This window comes from Ovis aries, chromosome X, assembly GCF_016772045.2.
Source record: "Ovis aries strain OAR_USU_Benz2616 breed Rambouillet chromosome X, ARS-UI_Ramb_v3.0, whole genome shotgun sequence".
NCBI classification, from domain to species: Eukaryota; Metazoa; Chordata; class Mammalia; order Artiodactyla; family Bovidae; genus Ovis; species Ovis aries.
Window position 1 is genome coordinate 71588788 of NC_056080.1, and position 23423 is coordinate 71612210.

The 23423-nt window shown below is 34.7% G+C and overlaps 1 protein-coding gene across 7 annotated transcripts in view; it reads right to left on the minus strand.

Annotated features, from left to right (window-relative positions):
* The window catches only part of BRWD3 (bromodomain and WD repeat domain containing 3), a 163616-nt gene that overhangs the window by 107232 nt on the left and 32961 nt on the right, over positions 1 to 23423 (minus strand). For 2 of the 7 annotated variants that reach the window (XM_042242418.2, XM_004022220.5), the window contains exon 7: positions 239 to 399. In XM_042242418.2, coding sequence (XP_042098352.1) covers positions 239 to 399 — 161 coding nt within the window. Of the gene's footprint in view, positions 1 to 238; positions 400 to 3606; positions 6403 to 22607; positions 22730 to 23423 lie in introns of those variants that run through there. The other 5 variants (XM_042242416.1, XM_042242417.2, XR_009598745.1 and 2 more) reach the window with 5 other exon arrangements.

Consider the following 23423-nt stretch of genomic DNA (forward strand, 5'->3'; position numbering starts at 1 on the left):
AGGCCTTCTAATAATTTAATTTTAAAAAAAATTAGATTTCCCAAATGACAGAAGTCATTATAGTTCATCCATTTACTTACATAATAAGAGAAAAGATTTTCAATTTCCATTTATTTTTTTCTTACATTCATGTGTCTAAAAAGGAAGAGCTGCTTACAAAGCATACTTCAATGCCATGAAGCCTTGCTTCCATTGTTGTAAATCTCTAATATGCAAGTGTCATAAATTTTAAACTCACTGTAAAAATTCTTCTCCCACTTCTGTCAAATGCTACACAGTAGACAGATGACAAGTGACCCAGAATTCTCTTATGCATCTTAATGTGCTGGTAAGCAGCTGAAGGGAAAATATGGCTGAAACGACTACATCCGGTTAATTGCCTGGCTGAGGTGATATTCACTGAAAAACATAAAACAGAAGATTCACTTCTTATAAACCTAAAAGCAAAAACTACATTTAAAGTTAAATCATCAATATTATGATGAAACAAAAGGGTACACACACAACAGCAATTCTATGCTGTGAGAAGTCTAAATTCCATCACACATTTCACGATTTTACAAACTCAAGTTCACTACCACAAAGCCCTAAGAATACTTTAAGTCCCAGAAGTCTGATTTTCTGTTTGCCTTCCTATGGTTTCTCAAGTACAATCCCATTTTGCCTTCCTTGGTTCACTATAGTCAAAGAAACTGTAACTTTAAATATATAAATAAATCTTACTATAACATGAAGGAACTTTAGAATAAAGACAGCATTTGGTTAAGTATAACACAGCTTAAAAACTATATAGGAAATTCTATGAACTCCTGTCCTACCTTCTCACACCTATCCACACCATAAACAGTTGTCCCTAAAAATTTATTAAGAGTATTACAAGAGATTCATACAGTAAAAAGAGGAAGAAGCCTATAACACCACATAGGTTTTCAGTAGCAGTGCTTTCTAGACTTATCTATAGGTTTTCCCCATTTCTGGTTTCAGAAACTATAGACTCCCCCTCTAGTTACTAATCAATGAACTTTTGAGGTTTCATCTCCTATAAGATCAACTTAGATCCTGTCTCCTTTTTTTGTTTTGTGATCTAATTTTCTTAAAAAGCAGCCAGAATAAAGCATAAATCTGTACAATTCTCCAAATACTACGTGGATTCTTCTCACTTCCCTAAAACAAAGATCTTGTTCCCTATGTAAGTATATACAAGCATCTACTTGCTCTGTGAAATTCCTCCAGTATTCCACATCCCATAAACTGTATTTTAATCAAAACACAGAAACCTTCTGATCTTGAGGCAAGGCAAAATTTTACCATACTGTATAAATAACAGTATACATAATACCTTTATGTTGAAGCAAGGCAACATTAAACCAAGAACTGTGATTAATACAATTAGAACCATGCCAGAAATAAAAATAAAAAACTCTCAACATCTCAATCTTTTTTTCAGGCAGAGGTCACCTTAACAGTCACCTTAAATTGACAAAATGATAAAAAATGAATGATGAATAGCAAAATCCAACTTTGAATGCAAAACATAAGAACACATTAGCGATCTGAGTATTTATATTGAGATGCTAAGTAAATAATGGTAGGAAATCCATAACCATCAGTACTATGTAAGAAGATTCATTTTTGGCAGTTGCTTCCCATCCCAAACTCTAGAAATATCCACAACTCTAAGTTGGGAAGAGCAGGCATTAAAGTCTGAAAATTATAGAAGTTATCTTCGTTCTCTAGTCAAATATTTCTTACTGCTCTGAGTTCCTTGAAGTAATCAACCATTACTTCTGCTTTGTTTTCTACATTTTTCAACCTTGGAACTACTGGACTTACGAACTTTGAGACTGGTGAATCTTTGTTGTAGGGGGGCTACAATGTTTAGCAGCATACCTGGCTTCTACCCAACAGATGCTATTAACACACCATCACCAAAAACCTGTGACATGCAAAAACATCCCCAGACATTGCCAAACATCTCCTGGGGGGAAAAAAATTGCCCCTGGTTAAAAATCAATTTGAACTTTAAGAACTAAAAGCAACATCATCAACATGAAGAATAAACCAGAAAATCAGATGGAGAAAGAATCAGAATTATAGAATATATGATAAACTATTCTATAAAAATTAATAATTAAAATTGGAAACTACCTCAGTATGGAACAATTATGAACTACAAAGCAAAAAATATGAACTTCAAAATATATGATGACTTAAATTATATAAAAATATATATATATGTGCATAAACACCAGAAAGAAAAAGAAAAATGAAACCAACCACTTTGTGATAAAAGTGTAGATTTTTTTTTTTAAGTTTCATTTAAACACTCTTCTATGGGCTTCCCTGGTGGCTCAGACAGTAAGAATACAACTGCATTGCAGGAGATCTCAGTTCAGTCCCTAAGTTGGGAAGATCCCCTGGAGAAGGGAACAGCTATCCACTCCAGTATTCTTGCCTGGAGAATTCTATGGACAGAGGAGCCTGGCAGGCTACAGTCCATGGGGTTGCAAAGAGTTTAACACAACTGAGCAACTTTCACTTTCACTAACAATCTTTAAACATACATTTTTATCTTAAACACAAGTAGGTTCTGTAGTCCACGAACAGCTATTCAAAAAATTCCAATATAAGGTATATTGCATATTCAACAGCATAATCATCAAATATTCCTTGTTTCCTAACTCAGCAATATTTTTATATATAAAATGATACATATATAATCACGTGAAATGATAATGTTTGTACATTTTTCTCAGACATTTGGTAATGTCAACAGGCCTTAGGCTCTATATTCAATAAGGAGTTCTGTCAACACTCTTTTGCATGTACTCTCCATTTAACCACTATTTTTCAGCACTGATGCTTTTTGTTTTTCTCACATCTTTAAAGAGCATTTTATCAAGAACATTTTCTGAAATTTGTAATGGCTGATAAATGACTATAAAAATACAATTTAAAAGAGTCCACTTTTGACCAATCCTTGAGTATTTTACTAGAAAGAAGTGAATCCCATTCTTCTAGCATGAATATATATAGCTCCTTTGGGATGGAAGGATGCTTGAAGTTCCTTTCCTCAAAAGTAATAATAAAATAAAGGGACACACATACACAATTATTACTGAGTTGTATTTAAATGTCTCTATCAAGATTACTATGGAAAACTATATGCCAATAATATGGACAACCTAGAAGAAATGGACAAATTCCTAGAAATGTACAATCTCCTAAGATTAAACCAGGAGGAAATGAAAAGTATGACTAGTCCATTAGTAACCAAACCAACGGTTACCAATGAAGAGAGAAAAGGGGGTAAGGGCAACTTAGGGATAGGAGATTAAGAGATACAAACTACAATGTATACAAGCCACAAGGATATATATTGTACAGCACAGGGAAATATCACCAATATTTTATAATAACTATAAATGCAGTATAATCAATAAAAATTTTGAATCAATTATATACCTGCAACTAATATTGTAAATCAATTATATGTCAACTAAAAATAAATAAAAATAAAACAGGCAAAAATAAAAAGTATATGCCAAATTTTTAAAAATCTTGAAAAATAAATGTCTATTAAATGCACTATTTGAACACATTTAATTTTTTTTAAGGTTTTTAAAATAACATTTATTTCTTAAAAGTTAACATGTGCATATTAGGAAATCAAAAAACACAAGAAGCAAAAGACAAAGTCATTCATAATCACAAGCAGTTTACCATTTGATGTGTTCTTCTAGGTCTCATTGTATTTTCACAACTAAACATCCATTTTTATGTAATTAAGATCTTATAGTTAAGTATAATGCTGTTTCACACATCATAAATATTTTACCATTCCAAAATCCCAAAGCTATGAGTATTTTGATAGCCAAGAATACAGTACACCAACTCAATCTGGAAGGAAAAAAATGTAATCCTGCCTTTGTTGGTGACAAAAATTTAAGAAAATATAAAAATGGCAACAGGTCTTTAGATGAAGATATTGGCAGTTATGATTAAAACACTACATTGTTTCTTCTTCTCAAGATAAGAGATGAGCAATTTAAACTTTCACTCTAACAAAGTAAAATGATGTATTAATGAGAAATAACTACAAATAAAAAATTCCCACAAACTCTACACCAATATATCCAGTATTCATTATCACATTCTCAATATTTAGACTTCTAATATCTACAGTATTTCAAAAGCAGGTAACAGTTTTAGTATATATAATTAGTTACCTTGATTAAAGTATTTTAAAAACACAATAAGAGTAAATGTTATCTCAGCCTCTATTTACTAAGGACTTTAGCTCTCAAAGTTAAAAAAGTAAGATTACAACATTCAAAACACTGGTAAGAATAGGACAATCAAGCAACATAATTTTAGTCAGAACAAAATGTCTGCTTCTTCATCCACTGTTGTAAACGATTTGGCAACCTTTGAAAAATAGCACACATTAATTAGGACACCGTTCTATCTAGGAAGCTAAGATTCAAACAATCAATCACAGAGTATTTTCTCTTGAGTAGTGATGTGAACATGCCAACTTTATCTTGAAATTTATTAACAATTTTTGAGAGAAACATCTGTGATGTCACAATAAAATGTTGACAAATTAGTTAAATATAAATATGCATAAAATGTATTTAAGTACAAAATATTAGATTCAGAGTCCATTATGTCTCCTAAATTTTGCCTTTAAATTTTTGTAGAATAAGCTTCCAAACTGCTCTCTAAAAAAATGATATATGAACTAACTCAATAAGAGACCAAAATGCTTAAAGATTCAAGTAATAACAAGACTTACTCTATGTATTTATAGACTTATTAAGTCACAAAAATTAATAAACAGCTACAAATAAAGTTATTGCTATATTTCTTAAAACATATTTGTTCACAACCTACTATGAGCTAAGCACTGTGACAGATGCAGGAAATACAATTTATAAGTCAAACAAGATCCCTATCCTTGTGGAATTTACATTATTCTACTGGGCAAAAGCTTTAATCATTTACTCAACTATAAGAATGAATAAAATATTTTAATGAAATTATCTACAGAAATATATATAGCTCTCAACATGTTTTTTTTTTTTTTTAAAATAAGTTCTGCAAGCGATGCTGATACTGTGCCAAATTAGGGAACTGCCAATTCTACTCCAAATTCTCTCCCCACAAAATTATCCTTTCTATAACATATTTGTTTGAAGGCCTTTCAGACTCTTCCTATACACTTTTAATAAAGAAGAGATTATTTCTCAAAAATTGTTCTAATTTTGGACAGACTCTTTCTTTAACTGAACTCAATTGCTTTCCCCATAACTTCCAGAGAATAACAGTTTAGCCCTTGAGAGCTACACATAAAAGATAAGTAAAATCCCTTTGCTATATGGTAATTCATGAAATATTTAACAATCACTATCATTTGCACCTTAATTTTGTCCCTCAACATGTGAGGTCCCCCTTTACATTACTCACAGGAATAATTTACAAACACCTTTTCTATCATTCCCTATAGAAAAAACACTTTCACCATAAACGCTATTGTGTTTGCCTTTTTTCTTTTTCTGGGAAATACCTAGTTCATCAATATCTGAGCCTCTTAAAACAGTAAGAACTGAGCAAAATATCCCGGTGGTCTAATCAGCACAGAATACAGGGGATTATTTCCAGCTACACCTCTACTACATTAGATTTCTAAAACAGCTGCCTTACACTACCTTACATTAGCCAGATTAGTTAGTTTGACATTCCTTTTTAGTATACATATTTAAGTTCCAGTGACAACCTCCTTAAAGTACACATCTGTACCATTTTTCTAGATTTCACACATATGCATTAATATATTTGTTTTTTCTCTTTCTGACTTACTTCACTCTGTATGACAGACTCTAGGTCCATCCACATCTCTATAAAAGCCCCAAATTCGTTCCTTTTATGGCTGAGTAATATTCCACTGTGTTTATGTATATCTTCTTTATCCATTCATCTGTCATTGGACATTTTGGTGGTTTCCATGTCCTGGCTATTGTAAATAGTGCTGCAATGAACATTGGAGTACATATGTCATTCTGAATTATGTTTTATTCAGGGTATATGCCCAAAAGTGGGATTTCTGGGTCATATATAGTTCTACTTTTAGTTTTTTAAGGAACCTTCATACTGTTCTCCACAATTTACGTTCCCCACCAACAGTGCAAGAGGGTTCCCTTTTCTCCATATCCTCTCCAGCATTTATTGTTTGTAGTTATTTTTGATGATGGTCATTCTGACTGGTGTGAGGTGATACCTCATTGTAGTTTTGATTTGCATTTCTCTAATAATTAGTGATGTGGAGCCATCTTTTCGTGTGACTCTTGGCCATCTGTATGTCTTCTTTGGAGAGAGGTCTATTTAGGTCTTCCGCAGAACCTATTTCCAGGGCAGGAATAGAGACACAGACATTGAGAATGGACATGGGGACACAGAGGCAGAAGGGGAAGGTGGGACAAATTGGGAGATTAAGATTGACATATATAGACTACCGTGGGAACCTGCTATAAAGTACAGGGAGCTCAGCTCGGTGCTCTTTGATGACTTAGATGGGTAGGATCGGGGAGGTAGGAGGGAGGTTCAAAAGGGAAGGGATATATGTATACACACAGCTGATTCACTTTGTTGTACAGCAGGAACACAACATGGTAAAGCAATTATACTCTAGTGAAAAATTAAAATTAAAAAATAAAAGTACACAAATAGTTATTAAATAAGCTTGTCTAAAATTTTCCTGAGGTTAAAGCTAAATTCACCCATCAATAATTTCAAGATCTAGTCTTTGTTGCTTTTTGTATACCTGTTCATTCTGTATTCCCATTTCTTTTGTCTACTCTGACTACACAAAGAATACCTAAACTAGTTCAGTATACCAGGACTTGAGTCATTTGTAACTCTTAAAGCAGCCAAGTACTCACTCATATATCTTGAAATTTTTTTTCACCCACTAGCTCTACCCTTTACAGTTTAGAAATCTTTCTCTTGGGTAGAGAAGAATAAAGCAAAATATAATTATCCCCAACAGTTAAAACTTCAGTAGTTAATTTATCCCATCTATTCCTTTTAAATAAATCTATAAATTCCTTTCCCATATGCTAACTGGAACTTTAAATGTGTTTTGGGGGTATTCGTGCATGGATTAACCATATGAAATTGTTAACATGCAATCATTTTCTACAAACAGAAGTAGTAGTTTTAAATGCCTCAACATAATAACTAAACTGGAGTTGAGGGGGATGGGGGACATTCATTTTTAGTTTGATCTAGATATCCTGCTTTTTTACCTCTCTACTAGGAAAGCATCATTTATACTGCCCAGTCTTTAATATAATCCTGTATAAATTTATCACTCAATTTCTACCCACTGTCGTACAGCCAAATTTTGGTCCATAGATTTGTAAATACATTTAACTTGCACTACGATGCCTCACCTTCCCAATAGATATGTTTGTTTAGGACCAAATATAGCCACTCATCACATTTTAAACACTAATACTATTTCAAGTTTTGAATCTCTTTATGTTAAAATTTCTAGTTCACTCTGTTGCATTATATCCAATATTTTAAAATATCCTGCCTAACTTAAACGTTTTCTATTGTGAATTACTGGTCACTTTCTGCTTTACATGTCTTTTCCTCATGTGGTACCCAGTATACTTAATCACAACATTGGGTAATTTTCTTATAGGTAACTTTACTAGTGTCACTAAAAAACAGTAACTTAAACTTATTTTGGCTTAATATACTGTGCTTTCTCAACATCAGTTAGAAACGGTAATGAAGAGTAAAAGGGAGAGAACACAGTAATCCCCTAAGAAGCCTCAAATTTTATGAAGAACATATTAAAGAAATTAATTAAAACTGAATAAAATTCACATAAATGTTCTCCTGAAATCTGTCATTTTATTCTATTAACATTTTAAATGCTATTTAGTTACATTGAGAAATGAATAATAATGGCCTTTGAAAAAAGAAACAAAATCTCATAATGCAAAGCAAATAATATTATACTGTATGTTGGATATTAACATACCATTTCATGTAATCAAGTTCTATTTGTTTCAAAATTACAATACAGAACATTGTATTTCAAATTAATAAAGTTAGAATCACACTGACTTTTTTCATCTAGTCTTCAATAATAGCTTGAACTTCCTCATGCTGTGACATCCTCAATTTTTATAAGGATGTGCTTCTTTTCTTATGTTACTCTTTTCTTCACTTTCCTCTCCATTAAGTGATCATCCATCATTTCATATGAAAAAAATTAAAAAGTATCAATAGCTGGTAAAATTCTGTTAGAAAAAAAGTGTGCATATTTTAGAACATTTGTTGAGTATAGCACAACATGTACTATGTATTATCTTGACCTCAAAGGTCAGTGCTAGACCTTCAAATATTAAATGGTAAAAAAAAAAGACCTAAAAAATATTAGAAGAATCAATAACAAGGACAGCAAATCCAAATCAAGGACTTATTACAGGGTGGTTGTATCAAAAAACTTTATTTAGTACATCAGCTTATTTCTACAATTGTTCAAGACAACACAGTCTGTTCTCCTAAATCCAGTCAATAATATCAAAGCACCTAGGTCAGTAAGCAGGAAGAAAGAGAAGGATCACTACAATTGAAAATGCACAAATTCTGTGGGGGGTGGGAGGGACCACAAAGTACATTTCCTTCTATTATCTCCATACATGAAAAATAGAATATTATTAGACCAAAAAAAACACCCAAAGATTAGGAAACCCCTGCTAAAACATGTTGAAACAATCATATAACAGATAGTGGACAAAGACTACAAAGTAGCAAATAATTTTAAAATTTTGGAAATTAGTAATAAAATATAAAATAGTTATCTTATACTAAATTTAAGGTTTTATATTTCACATACTTAATAAAAAATGTTGAATTAAAATTAACATCTCTTAAAAAATAAATAAAATGAATATTTCTTTTAAATCTCATAGTAAACATGATTTCTTGCAAGGATACAGCTATCAATAGCAGAATCCAAATTTAAAATGCACTATGGGATTGACATTAGCATTACAGCAGTTGAGTTTTTTCTTTTTTTTTTTCTCTCCCCTTTGATGAAAAACTAATTGGACAATAACAGCTGAAAACACTGCAATCATGGGAAAGGACATGCAAATACATGAAGCTAATAGAAAACCCTATTACCACAATTCAAAAAGACCTTCTGTAAAACACATTATAACGAAAATTTCAGAAATCAATGGTAAAGAAAGAATATTAAAGGCAGCAAAAGGAAAAAAGATGATCTACAAAGCAAATCCTATTAGGCTATCAGTAGATTTCTCAGCAGAGACTCCATAGGTCAGGAGAGTGTGGAATGATACATTCAAAATATTGAAAAATAAACACTGCCAGCCAAGAATACTTTACCCAGCAAAGTTATCCTTCAAAAGTAAAGGCGAAATAAAGGATTTCTAAGACAAACAAAAGCTGAGGGAGTTTAACACTGGTATACTTGCTTTGAAAAGATATGCTAAAAGGAGTTCTTCAAGCTGAGGAAACAAAAACACGAAAAAGCAAGATGATAACATATGAAACACTCTGGTAAAGGTTAAAAATGGACAGAGTTAGAAAACTATAATTCCATATTAGAATGGTATGTTAACTACTTAACTGTAGCATACAGCTTAGAGGAAAAGACTATTAAAAAGGACGCTTGTTCCTTAGAAGATCATATGACAGGACACAAAACAAGTCCTAGCAAATTTAAGAAGACTAAAATCATTTTGACTATCTTTTCTGACTATAATGATATAAAACTACAAATCAACAAAAAGAGGAAAGCTGGAAAGTCTACAAACATGTGAAAACTAAACACACTTCTGAACAACCAATTGTAAAAGGAAAAAAAAACCAAAAGGAAATAAAAAAACTATATGTAAATAAATGAAAATGGAAACATATCAAACCCTATGAGATGCTGCAGAATGTATCAAAAAATTAGAACAATTGGAAATAGAATATCACTTCAAGAAACTAGAAAGAACAAAGTAAAACCCAACAGCAGAAGGACAGAAATAAGAGATCAGAGGGAAAATAAGTGAAACAGACAAGAAAAACAGTAGAAAGGTCCAACAAAACTAAGAGCTGGTTCTTCAAAAAGATAAACATTTGACAATTGTAGCTAGACTAAGAATAAAAAAGAGAAGACTCAAATAATACTGCAGAAATATTTGGTTGGCCAAGAAGTTCCTTCGATTTTGGATTAAAGACACATTTTTTCATTTTCACCAAGAACTTTATTGAACAGTGTATCACTGTTTTGTTCCACGACCTTCTGCCATTTTTCAGGCAACTTCATAATTCCATCTTCACAAAACTTTATATTTTTAAGCAAATAACTATTCCAGGTGCCTTTTAACAGTCTTCCAAGGAACTGAACTTTTTTCCATTATGAGAATTTTGTCAAGATCGAAATAAATGGAAATCCAAAGGCTCAATGTCTGATCAATATGGCAGATCAATGAGAATTTCTCAGCCAAGCCATAATAGTTTTTGCCTGATCATCAAAGAAACATGTGGTCTTATATTAGCCTGGTGAAAGATTATGCATTTTCTGCTGACTAATTCCAGATACTTTTCATCAAGTGCTGCTTTCCACGGTCTAAATGGGAGCAGTACTTGTGGGAGTTAATATTTGGTTTTCCAGAAGGTTTTCATGATAGACGACTCCCTTCCAATCCCACTATATCCACAACATCACTTTCTTTGGATAAGACCAGCCTTCGGTCTGATTGGTGGTAGTTTATTTCATTTACCCCACACTCTCTTCCATTCTACATTATTATACAGTATCCACTTTTCAGTATCTGTTACAATTTGTTCTAAAAAACAGAACATTTCTGTTATGTTTCAGAAGAGAATAACATGTGGAAATATGGTCAAGAAAGTTTTTTCACTGAATTTATGTGGAACCCACACATCAAAATGATTAATTTACCAAGGAGGTATAAATGATTTTAAACACTTGATTTGGATATTCTGCGTATGTCAACTATCTCCTATGTGATATAACATTGACTGTTCTCAACTAATGTCTCAATTTGATCATTATCACTTTCGACTTGTCTCTGCAACCATGGAACATCATGCAGTGAGAAAAAATCCAGGTCAAAACTTCACAAATCACTCTTGACACTTTTGATCAGTCACAGTACCTTCTCAATATACTGCAGAAATCTTTTTTTGTGTGTCTTTAAGTTGCATTTTTACCTTTCTTGAAATAATAAAGCATCATATGCCAAAATGTTGCTTTTTTCCTTCATCTTCAATACTAAAATGGCTACACAAAAATTCACCAATTTTTAGTAAGTCTTTTTAATGCACGCTGATATGACAGCGTCATTATACACAATACAATCTAACAAAAATATTTCAAATCAAGTTAAAGACAACTAAGAACCATCTCTGGGGAAAAACATGATAGAACTTTTTGGCCAACCCAACACAGAGGTTCATAAGAGACTACAATGAACAATTACATGCCAACATTTAGATAATCTAGAAGAAATGGATAAATTTCTAGAAACACATAACCTACCAACACTGAAGCAGGAATATACCAACACTGAAGCAGAAATAAACAGAAAATCTGAACAGATCAATAACGAGTAAACAGACTGAATCAGTAATCAAATAGCTCTCAAAACAGAAAACCCTAGAACAGGTGGTTTCACAGGCCAATTCCACCAAAACTTTTAAGAAGAATTAATGCCATTCCTTCTCAAACTCTTTCAAATTGTAGAGAAGTGAACACTTCCAAATTCATTCTACAAGGCCAGCATTACTCTGATACTAAAGTCAGATAATGACATAGGAAAACTGCAGATCAATATCTTAATGAACACAGATGCAAAAAATTCTCAACAAAATAACAGCAAACCTAATTCAAGAAAACATTAATAGATCAAGTGGAATTTATCCCTAGGATACAAGGATGGTCCAGCATATGCAAACCAATAAATATAATGTATAACAATAATAGAATGAAATATAAAAATCACATAATCATCTCAAAAGATGAAGAAAAAGCATTTGAAAAATCCAACATCCTTTCATGGTAAAAATTTTCAGTACATTGGATATAGAACAGCATACCAACATAATAAAGGTCATATGCAACAAATCCATAGTTAACATCATATTCAATGGAAAATATCAAAAGTTTTTCCCACTAAGACTAGGAGCAATACAAGGATGCCTACTCTCACTACTTTTGTTCAGTTTAGTACTGAAGTCCTAGACGGAGTAATTACCTAAGACAAAGAAATAAAAGACATCCAAATGGGAAAGGAAGAAGTATAACAGTTGTTATTAGCAGATAATATGATTTTTCTTTTTTTTTGAGATGATATGATTTCATACACGTTAGAATGAATCAACACATTCAGTAAAGTTTCAGGATACAAAATCAACATAAAAAAGTTTCACTTCTAAACACAAAAACTAATGAAACATCTGTAAACAAGCTTATTCCATTCACAACAGCATCAAAAACAAAAAAAAAATACCTAGGAATAAATTTAACCAATAATGCAAAAAAATCTATGCAAAAAAAATACTGTAAGACTTTGTTGAAAAAAATTGAAGAACAAACAAATGGAAAGAAATTCCATGTTCATGTATGGAAAGATTATTAACGTGTCCATGCCACCAAAAGCTACTTATAGATTCAATGCAACCACCATGAAAATTTTAATGGCATAGTTCAAAGATATAGAAAAGGCAATCCTAAAATTTGTACAGGAACCACAAAAACATAAGAATAATGGAAGCAAGCCTGAGAAAGAACAAAGCCAGATGCATCACACTTTCAGATTTCAAACTATACTACTAAGATATAGTAAAACAGTATAGCACTGGTATAAACATACACCCACATACAAATGGAACTTCCTGAGAATCCAGAAATAAGCCTCCATGTGATAGCTTATGGTGAATGGTGTTGGATTTATGACCTCCAAAGAAGATTTAGCTTTGGGATTAGGGACCAGGCTTGATTACACAGAGGTTTTGTGTGGCGGAAGTTTTATTACAGTGAAAAAGTACAGAGAAAGCTTCTGACATAGACTTAAGAAGGAGGATGGAGAGTGCTCCACTTGCTAGTCTTATCAAGGCCTTATATACTTTTACCAGACCCACTCCCACAACATACATCTTAAGTGAACAAGATTAGAACTAACAACAGAAAGGTCTTGCCAGACCCAGTCCCATCTCTTAAGAAAATAAGATTAGAGAGGTGGTCCTAAGATGGCAGAGGAATAGGACACAGAGACCACTTTCTCCCCGACAAATTCATCAAAAGAACATTTGAACCCTGAGTAAATTCCACCAAACAACTTTTGAATGCCGGCAGAGGATATCAGGCACCCAGAAAAGCAGTCCATTGTCTTTGAAAGGAGGTAGGAAAAAATAGAAAAGACAAAAAGAGAGACAAAAGAGATAGGGATGGAGCTCCATCTGGGAAGGGAGTCTTAAAAAGAGAGAAGTTTCCAAACACCAGAAAACACTCTCACTGCCTAGTCTGTGGTGAGCTTTGGAACCACAGAGGGCAACATAACTGGGAGGAAAAATAAATAAATAATTTAAACCCACAGATTACATCCCCAAAGGTAACTCCTCCAGCGGACAAGCAGTACAGACACCTGCATCCACAACTAGCAAGCGGGGGCTGGGCAGGGAGTTGTGGGCTGCATTGATTACAGTAAGGACTGGGCCTGAATGCCCCAAGGGCAATCTGAGGGAACTAATTTGGGCTAGCAAACCAGACTGTGGGATAACTACCACGTGAAAAGCACTAACTTAAGACATCCCCAGTCCCACTCACAGAACAAAGGGCTGACTAGAGCTAAACAAAAAGCCCTAACCTAATATACCCGCAGGCCTGCTCACAGAAGAAAGGACTGAACAGAGGTAGCAGGCTGCAGACCATCCCACTCCAGTGACAGGCAGCCAAAGCCTGAAGGGTGTAATCACAGAGAGGCATGATCTGCCAAACTGCAAGCAGGCTTCGCTGCTAACTAAGACGTCCTGGGATTCTGGATGGTCAACATCCACCTGAGAAGGTGTGCCAGCTGTACACCCAGAAAACTGAGTGGCAGGGATGGGGGAGGCGATAAGTCGCAGTGACCGTGCTCGCCAAACACCTGATGACCTGAGCTGCTCGGACCTGGGAAGGGCACAAAATGCAGACCCAACGGAGTCTGCGCCTCTGAGGACTACCTGAGTACCTGAACCTGAGCAGCTTAGACCTAGGAAGTGCATACAACCCAGGGCTGGCCTCAGACAGTTCCCGGCAGAGCAAGCTAGAGCCTAAGCAGTGTAGACAGGGAAAGCACACATGCAGTGAGAGGGGGCAAAACCAGTGTGGCCGAGATACTGCAAGCACACACCAGTGTTCTTGTTTGCAGCGTCCCTCCCTCCCAACAGCACAACTGAAGCTCCAGGCTAAAAAAGTGTCCACCACCGCCCCCTTGTGGCAGGGAGGCTATTAGACACTGAGTTCAGTTCAGTCGCTCAGTTGTGTCTGGCTCGTTGCAACCCCATGAATCGCAGCACGCCAGGCCTCCCTGCCCATCACCAACTCCCGGAGTTCACTCAAACTCACATCCATCAAGTCGGTGATGCCACCCAGCCATCTTATCCTCTGTCGTCCCCTTTTCCTCCTGCCCCCAATCTTTCCCATCAGAGTCTTTTCCAATGAGTCAACTCTTCACATGAGGTGGCCAAAGTACTGGAGTTTCAGCTTTAGCATCATTCCTTTCAAAGAAAACCCAGGGCTGATCTCCTTTAAAATGGAAGAGACCAGCAAATAGAAGAAGCTAAAACAGAGATAACCACCTTGGAAGTGACAGGTGCAATAGATTAAAACCCTGTAGTTAGTACCAACCATATAGGAAGGGGCCTATAGATCTTGAGAAATATAAGCCAAATCAAGGAACTATCCGAAAATGAACAGACCCCACAATGCCCACAACAACACCAGAGAAAGTCCTAGATATATTTTTACTATTTTTACTATCATTCTTTTTTTCAATTTTTTTAAAAATTTTAAGTCCTCTATTACTCCTTTATTTTTCATTTTTATAACCTACTATTAGTTTGCAAAAAAAAAAAGAGAATCTATTTTTTAAAGCAAACTTCATATATATGTATATGTTTTATAATTTTTGTAACTTTTTCTTTTCTTTAATATTGTATTTTTGAAAATCCAAATTCTACTCTAGAATTTTAATCTTTGCTTTTTGGCATTTGTTATTAATTTTGTACCTTTAAAAACCCAATCTTCAGTACCCATTTTTACTTGCGAGTAAGATTACTGGCTTGACTGTTCTCTCTCCCTTTGGACTCTCCTTTTTCTCCACCAGGGTGCCTCTATTTCCTCCCTCCCACTTCTCTTCTCTACCCAACTCTGTGAATCTCTTTGTGTGTCCCTGGTGGTGGAGAACACTTAGGGAACTGATTACCGGCTGGATCTGTCTCTCTCCTTTTGATTCCCCCCTTTATCCTCCTGGTGACCTCTGTCTCCTTCCTCCCTCTTCTCTTCTCTGTATAACTCCGTGAACATCTCTGAGTGGTCCAGACTGTGGAGCACACATAAGGAAGAGATAACTGGCTAGCTTGCTCTCTCCTCTTTTGCTTTCACCTCATCTCACTTGGATCACCTCTAACTCCCTCCTCCTCCTTCTCTTCTCCATGTAACTCTGTTAACCTCTCCAGGTGTCCCTCACGATAGAGAAACGTTTCATCATTAACCTAGATGTTTTATCATTGGTGCTGTATAGATTGAGAAGTCTTGAGACTACTGTAAAAATAGGACTGAAAACCAGAAACAGGAAGCTTAAGTTCAAATCCTGAGAAAACTCCTGACTCCAGGGAACATTAATCAATAGGAGCTCATCAAACGCCTCCATACCTACACTGAAACCATGCACCACCCAAGGGCCAACAAGTTCTAGAGCAAGACATACCACACAAATTCTCCAGCAACACAGGAACATAGCCCTGAGCTTCAATATGAAGGCTGCCCAAAGTCACTCCAAACCCACTGACATCTCATAACTCATTACTGGACACTTCATTGCACTCCAGAGAGAAGAAATCCAGCTCCACCCACAAGAACAACAACACAAGCTTCCCTAAGCAGGAAACCTTGACAAGCCACCTGTACAACCCCACCCACAGTGAGGAAACACCACAATAAAGAGAACTCCACAAACTGCCAGAATACAGAAAGGCCACCCCAAACACAACAATATAAACAAGATGAAGAGACAGAGGAATACCCAGCAAGTAAAGGAACAGGATAAATACCCACCAAACCAAACAGGAAGAGATAGGGAATCTACCTGATAAAGAATTCCAATAATGATAGTGAAAATGATCCAAAATCTTGAAAACAAAATGGAATCACAGATAAATAGCCTGGAGACAAGCATTGAGAAGATGCAAGAAAGATTTAACACAGACCTAGAAGAAATAAAAGAGTCAATATATAATGAATAATGCAATAAATTAGATCAAAAATAATCTGGAGAGAAAAAATAATAGAATAAAGGAGGCAGAAGATAGGATTAGTGAGATAGAAGATAGAATGGTAGAAATAAATGAATCAGAGAGGAAAAAAGAAAACCGAGTATAAATAAATGAGGACAATCTCAGAGACCTCTAGGACAATGTTAAACACCCCAACATTCAAATCATAGGAGTCCCGGAAGAAGAAGACAAAAAGAAAGACCATGAGAAAATACTTGAGGAGATAATAGTTGAAAACTTCCTTAAAATACGGAAGGAAACAATCACCCAAGTTCAAGAAACCCAGAGAGTTCCAAACAGGATAAACCAAGGCAAAACACCCCTTTTAATTAATCAAATTAACAAAGATCAAACACAAAGAACACATGTTAAAAGCAGTGAGGGAAAAACAACAAATAACACATAAAGGGATTCCCATCAGGATAACAGCTGATCTTTCAATAAAAACTCTTCAAGCCAGGAGGGAATGGCAGGACATACTAAAGGTGATGAAAAAAATAACGTACAGCCCAGATTACTGTACCCAGCAAGGATCTCATTCAAATATGAAGGAGAAATCAAAAGCTTTACAGACAAGCAAAAGCTCAGAGAATTCAGCACCACCAAACCAGCTCTCCAACAAATGCTAAAGGGTCTTCTCTAGACAGGAAACACAAAAAGGGTGTATAAACTCAACCCCAAACCAATAAAGTAAATGGCAACAGGATCATACTTATCAATAATTACCTTAAAAATATGGGTTGAGTGCCCCAACCAAAAGACTGGCTGAATGGATACAAAAACAAGACCCCTATATATGTCATCTACAAGAGACCCACCTCAAAACAAGGGACACATACACACTGAAAGTGAAGGACTGGAAAAAGATAATCCATGCAAATAGAGACAAAAAGAAAGCAGGAGTAGCAATACTCACATCAGATAAAATGGACTTTAAAACAAAGGCTGTGAAAAGAAACAAAGAAGGACACTACATAATGATCAAAGGATCAATCCAAGAAGAAGATATAACAATTATAAACATATATGCACCCAACGTAGGAGCACTGCAATGTGTAAGACAAATGCTAACAAGTATGAAAGGGGAAATTAACAATAACACAATAATAGTTGGAGATTTTAATACCCCTCTCACACCTATGGATAGATGAACTAAACAGAAAATTAACAAGGAAACACAAACTTTAAATGATACAATAGACTAGTTAGACCTAATTGATATCTATAGGACACTGCACCCAAAAACAATGAATTTCACCTTTTTCTCAAGCACACACAGAACCTTCTCCAGGATAGATCACATCCTGGGCCATAAATCTAGCCTTGGTAAATTCAAAAAAATTAAAATCATTCCAAGCATCTTTTCTGACCACAATGCAGTAAGATTAGATCTCAACTACAGGAGAGAAACTATTAAAAATTCCAACATATGGAAGCTGAACAACACGCTGCTGAATAACCAACAAATCACAGAAGAAATCAAAATATGCATAGAATTGAATGAAAATGAAAACACAACAACCCAAAACCTGTGGGACACTATAAAAGCAGTGCTAAGGGGAAGGTTCATAGCAATACAGGCATACCCCAAGAAACAAGAAAAAAGTCAAATAATTAACCTAATTCTACAGCTAAAGCAACTAGAAAAGGAAGAAATTAAGAACCCCAGGGTTAGTAGAAGGAAAGAAATCTTAAAAATTAGGGCAGAAATAAATGCAAAAGAAGCAAAAAAAAAAAAAAAAAACCATAGTAAAAATCAACAAAGCCAAAAGCTGGTTCTCTGAAAGGAAAAATAAACTTTACAAACCATTAGCCAGACTCATTAAGAAACAAAAGGAGAAAAATCAAATCAATAAAATTAGAAATGAAAATGGAGAGATCACAACAGACAACACAGAAATAAAAAGGATCATAAGAGACTACTATCAGTAATTATATCCCAATAAAATGGACAACGTGGAAGAAATGGACAAATTCTTAGAAAAGTACAACTTTCCAAAACTGAACCAGGTAGAAATAGAAAATCTTAACAGATGCATCACAAGCATGGAGATTGAAACTGTAATCAGAAATCTTCCAGTAAACAAAAGCCTAGGTCCAGAAGGCTTCACAGCTGAATTCTACCAAAAATTTAAAGAAGAGCTAACACCTATCCTACTCAAACTCTTCCAGAAAATTGCAGAGGAAGGTAAACTTCCAAACTCATTCTATGAGGCCACCATCACCCTAATACCAAAACCTGACAAAGATGCCACAAGAAAAGAAAACTACAAGCCAATATCACTGATGAACACAGCTGCAAAAATCCTCAACAAAATTCTAACAATCAGAATCCAACAACACATTAAAAAGATCATACACCATGACCAAGTGGGCTTTATCCCATGGATACAAGGATTCTTAAATATCTGCAAATAAATCAGTGTAATACATCACATTAACAAATTGAAAAATAAAAGCCATATGATTATCTCAATAGATGCAGAGAAAGCCTTTGACAAAATTCAACATCCATTTATGATAAAAACTCTCCAGAAAGAAACGTATACCTTGAGCTTCCAGATGGTTAAGCTGGATTTTGAAAAGGCATACACAAAAATAAACACAAAGTGTATTAAAGATCTAAACATAAGACCAGAAACTATAGAACTCCTAGAGGAAAACATAGGCAAAACACTCTCTGACATAAATCACAGCAGGATCCTCTATGACTAACCTCCAGAATATTGGAAATAAAAGCAAAAATAAACAAATGGGACCTAATTAAAATTAAAGGCTTCTGCACAACAAAGGAAACTCTAAGCAAGGTGAAAAGACAGCCTTCAGAATGGGAGAAAATAAGAGCAAATGAAGCAACTGACAAACAACTAATCTCAAATATATAAAAGCAACTCCTGCAGCTCAATTCCAGAAAAATCAATGACCCAATCAAAAAGTGGGCCAAAGAACTAAATAGACATTTCTCCAAAGAAGACATACAGATGGCTAACAAACACATAAAAAGATGCTCAACATCACTCATTATCAGAGAAATGCAAATTAAAACCACAATGAGGTACGATTTCACACTAGTCAGAATGGATGCTATCCAAAAGTCTACAAGCAATAAATGCTGGAGAGGGTGTGGAGAAAAGGGAACCCTCTTACATTGTTGGTGGGAATGCAAACTAGTACCACCACTATGGAGAACAGTGTGGAGATTTCTTTAAAAACTGGAAATAGAACTGCCTTATGACCCAGCAATCCCACTTCTGGGCATACACACTGAGGAAATCAGAATTGAAAGAGACACGTGTACCCCCAATGTTCATCGCAGCACTGTTTATAATAGCCAGGACATGGAAGCAACCCAGATATCCATCAGAAGACGAATGGATAAGAAAGCTGCGGCATATATACACAATGGAGTATTACTCAGCCATTAAAAAGAATACATTTGAATCAGTTCTAATGAAGTGGATGAAACTGGAGCCTATTATACAGAGTGAAGTAAGCCAGAAAGAAAAACACCAATACAGTATACTAATGCATATACATGGAATTTAGAAAGATGGTAATGATAACCCTGTATGTAAGACAGCAAAAGAGGCCCAGATGTATAGAACAGTGTTTTGGAGTCTGTGGGAGAGGGCGAGGGTGGGATGATTTGGGAGAATGGCACTGAAACATGTATGATATCATATATGAAACAAATCACCAGTCCAGGTTCGATGCCTGATACAGGATGCTCGGGGCTGGTGCGCTGGAATGACCCAGAGGGATGGTATGGGGAGGGAGGTCAGCAGGGGGTTCAGGATGGGGAACACGTGTACATCTGTGGGGGATTCATGTTGATGTATGGCAAAACCAATACAATACTGTAAAGCAATTAGCCTCCAATTAAAACAAATAAATTTATATTTAAAAAAAAGAAAATAAGATTAGTCAGAAGGTTCTCGTTAAGGAGAAACATGTTCTTCAGCAAGATACACTGTTGTTATATAATCATTAGTACAGAGCTTAAGGAAAAACATACCCTTTAGAAAAATGCATTGTTTTCTTGTATAATCATTAGCTCTGGGCTTAAAGAAAGTTAGTCTTAATAATTGTTGCCATAACAAGTCAAGAGTTTAACAAAAAAAAATGTCTTATGTGACTAAGACAAAGCACTATAGAAAATAAAAAAGTTTGACCTTTTCTCCTCCTTGAGAGCCCCATACCATTTTCTCCTCCTTGGAGACCCAGAACTTCTTATCAACCTACCTTAGAATTAATTCTCTCACATGTACAGTTAACTAATATTCAAAAACAAAATGGAACCAAGGACACTCAATGGGGAAAGGACAGTTTCTTCAACAAATGGTGCTGAGAAAACTGGATAAACACAGGTGAACAACAACAAAAAATGAAACCAGATCCCTATCTTGGATCACTCACAAAAATTAACTCAAAATGTATCAAAGATCTGACACCATAAAACCTCTAAAAAGAAAATATAGGGAAGAAGCTCCTTGCTATTGGTTGTGGCAATGATTATTCAGATGTGACACCAAAAGTATAAACAACAAAAACAAGAATTAACAGCTGGTACTTCAAACTTAAAAGTTCCTGCTCAGCAAAGTAATTGACAAGATGAAAAGACAAACTACAGAATGGAAAACATTTTTTGCAAGCCATATATCTGATAAGGGGTTAATATCCAATATATATAAAGAACTCAAACTCAATAACAAAAAAATATATATTATTAAAAAGTGGGCAGAGAAAAAAAAATAGGCAGAGGAGCTAAAACCAAAAGTCATCCAAATGTGCACCAGGTAAATGAAGAGAGGTTCAACATCACTAATCACCAGGGAAATGCAAAGCAAAACCACAATGAAATATCACCTCACACCTGTTAGAAAAGCTATCATCAAGAAGACAAGAGATAACATGAATTGGCAAGGATGAGGAGAAAAGGGAACCCTTGTCCACTGTTGGTGAGAAGGTAAGTTGGTTCAGTCACTATGGAAAACAATATGGAGGTTTCTCAATAAATTCAAAATAGAACTACCAGGGAATTCCCTAGCAGTCCAGGAATTAGGACTCTGTGCTTCCACTGCAGGGGCACAAGTTCAAATCCTGGTCGGGGAACTAAGATTCTGCATGCTGCACGGTGCAGTCAAAAAAAAAAAAAAAAAGAACTACAACATGACCCAGCAATTCCACTTCTCATTATATACTCAAAAGAAATGAAAACAGGACACTGAAGAGATTCACTCCCATGTTCACTGTGGTATTACAATAGCCATGATATGGAAACAAACTATGTACCTACCTATCAACAGACAAATGGATAAAGAAGTTATGGTATATAAATATATACAGAATGGAATATTATTTAGCCATGATAAAGAAGGACTTCTTGCCATTTGTGACAACACATATAGATCTTGAAGACTTTAATAAAAGTATGATAACTCAGACATAGAAAGATAAGTACTATACAATATCATTTATAAGTGGAATCTAAAGAAAACCAAATTCATAAAGACAGTAAAATAGTGGTTATCAGGGGCTGGGGACTAGGGGAATAGGACAGATATTTAAGGGTATATACTTCTAACAAGTAGTAAATAAGTCCTAGGGGTGGCGCAATGCACAGTACAGGGAATATGGACAACAATTAATTTATAATCATCAAATGTGCTAAAAGACTAGAACCATTCCAGTCGCTAAAATAAAATGATAATTATGTAATGTGATAGAGGTATTAACTATCATTACAATGGACATCATATTACAATATGTAAATATATCAAATCAACATGTTGCAATCCTTAAATTTACACTATATGTGCAACAAATTACTTCAACTTTTAAAATGTGCATTAAAAATGTCCATTTTTGTAAAAAGCATAGGCTCAAATAAGCATTTGATTCAACCATATGAAGAAACATTTGCCCACAGGTACGATTAGAAATTTAAATTTGTAATCATTTTCTGTCTTATGAAATTTTTCATTGAGATTTACATTTAAAAAGTAACTGACCTTTGTGCTCTTTAATTCTCGATATAGGAAATGCAGGAGATAGGGAAAACAGCTGCCTTTTGCAATGAGAAAATGCAAACCTGCCATCTATGACAACATGGATGTATCTGGTGGACATTATGCTAAATGAAATAAGCCAGAAAAAGATAAATATTACATGAGTTCATTCATACATAGAATCTTTTTAAAAAATATTGAATTCATACTAACAATAAAGAAGAATGGTAGCTTCCAGAGGCTTGAGGGAGACAGAAAAGGAGATGCTATTCAAGGAGTACAAACATTCAGTTTTAAGATGAAAAAAATTCTGGAGATCTAATATATAGCTAATATATAGCTTGTGACAATAATTAATAATAATAATCTAGTGTATACTTGAAATTTGGTAAGAAAGTAGATCTTAAGTGTTCTCATCACACACACAAATATGGTAATCATTTCACATCACAGACATATATCAAAATACCATGTTGTACAACTTAAATTTATACAATATGTTTCTGTCAAAAATAAAAAGGGAAAATGCAAACCAACACTAGTGAAGATTCTGAGAGGCTAATCACCATTTCTGAAGCCCTAGAAAGTAATCTACAAGCAACCATGCTCTACCTTTCTCTCTTTGAGCTAGTGTACATTATAGAATTTTGCCAGAGCTTGAAAGGACTTTATAAAGATTAATTTTTAGTCCAACCACTCATTTTACATATAAATAAACTGTGATTCTGGTTGGTGAAGCAAGTTTTCCAAAGTCATACAGGTGATAACAAACAGAGAAGGAGGGTGCTTGATCTTGGGTCCAATGTTCTTTCTTCTTAT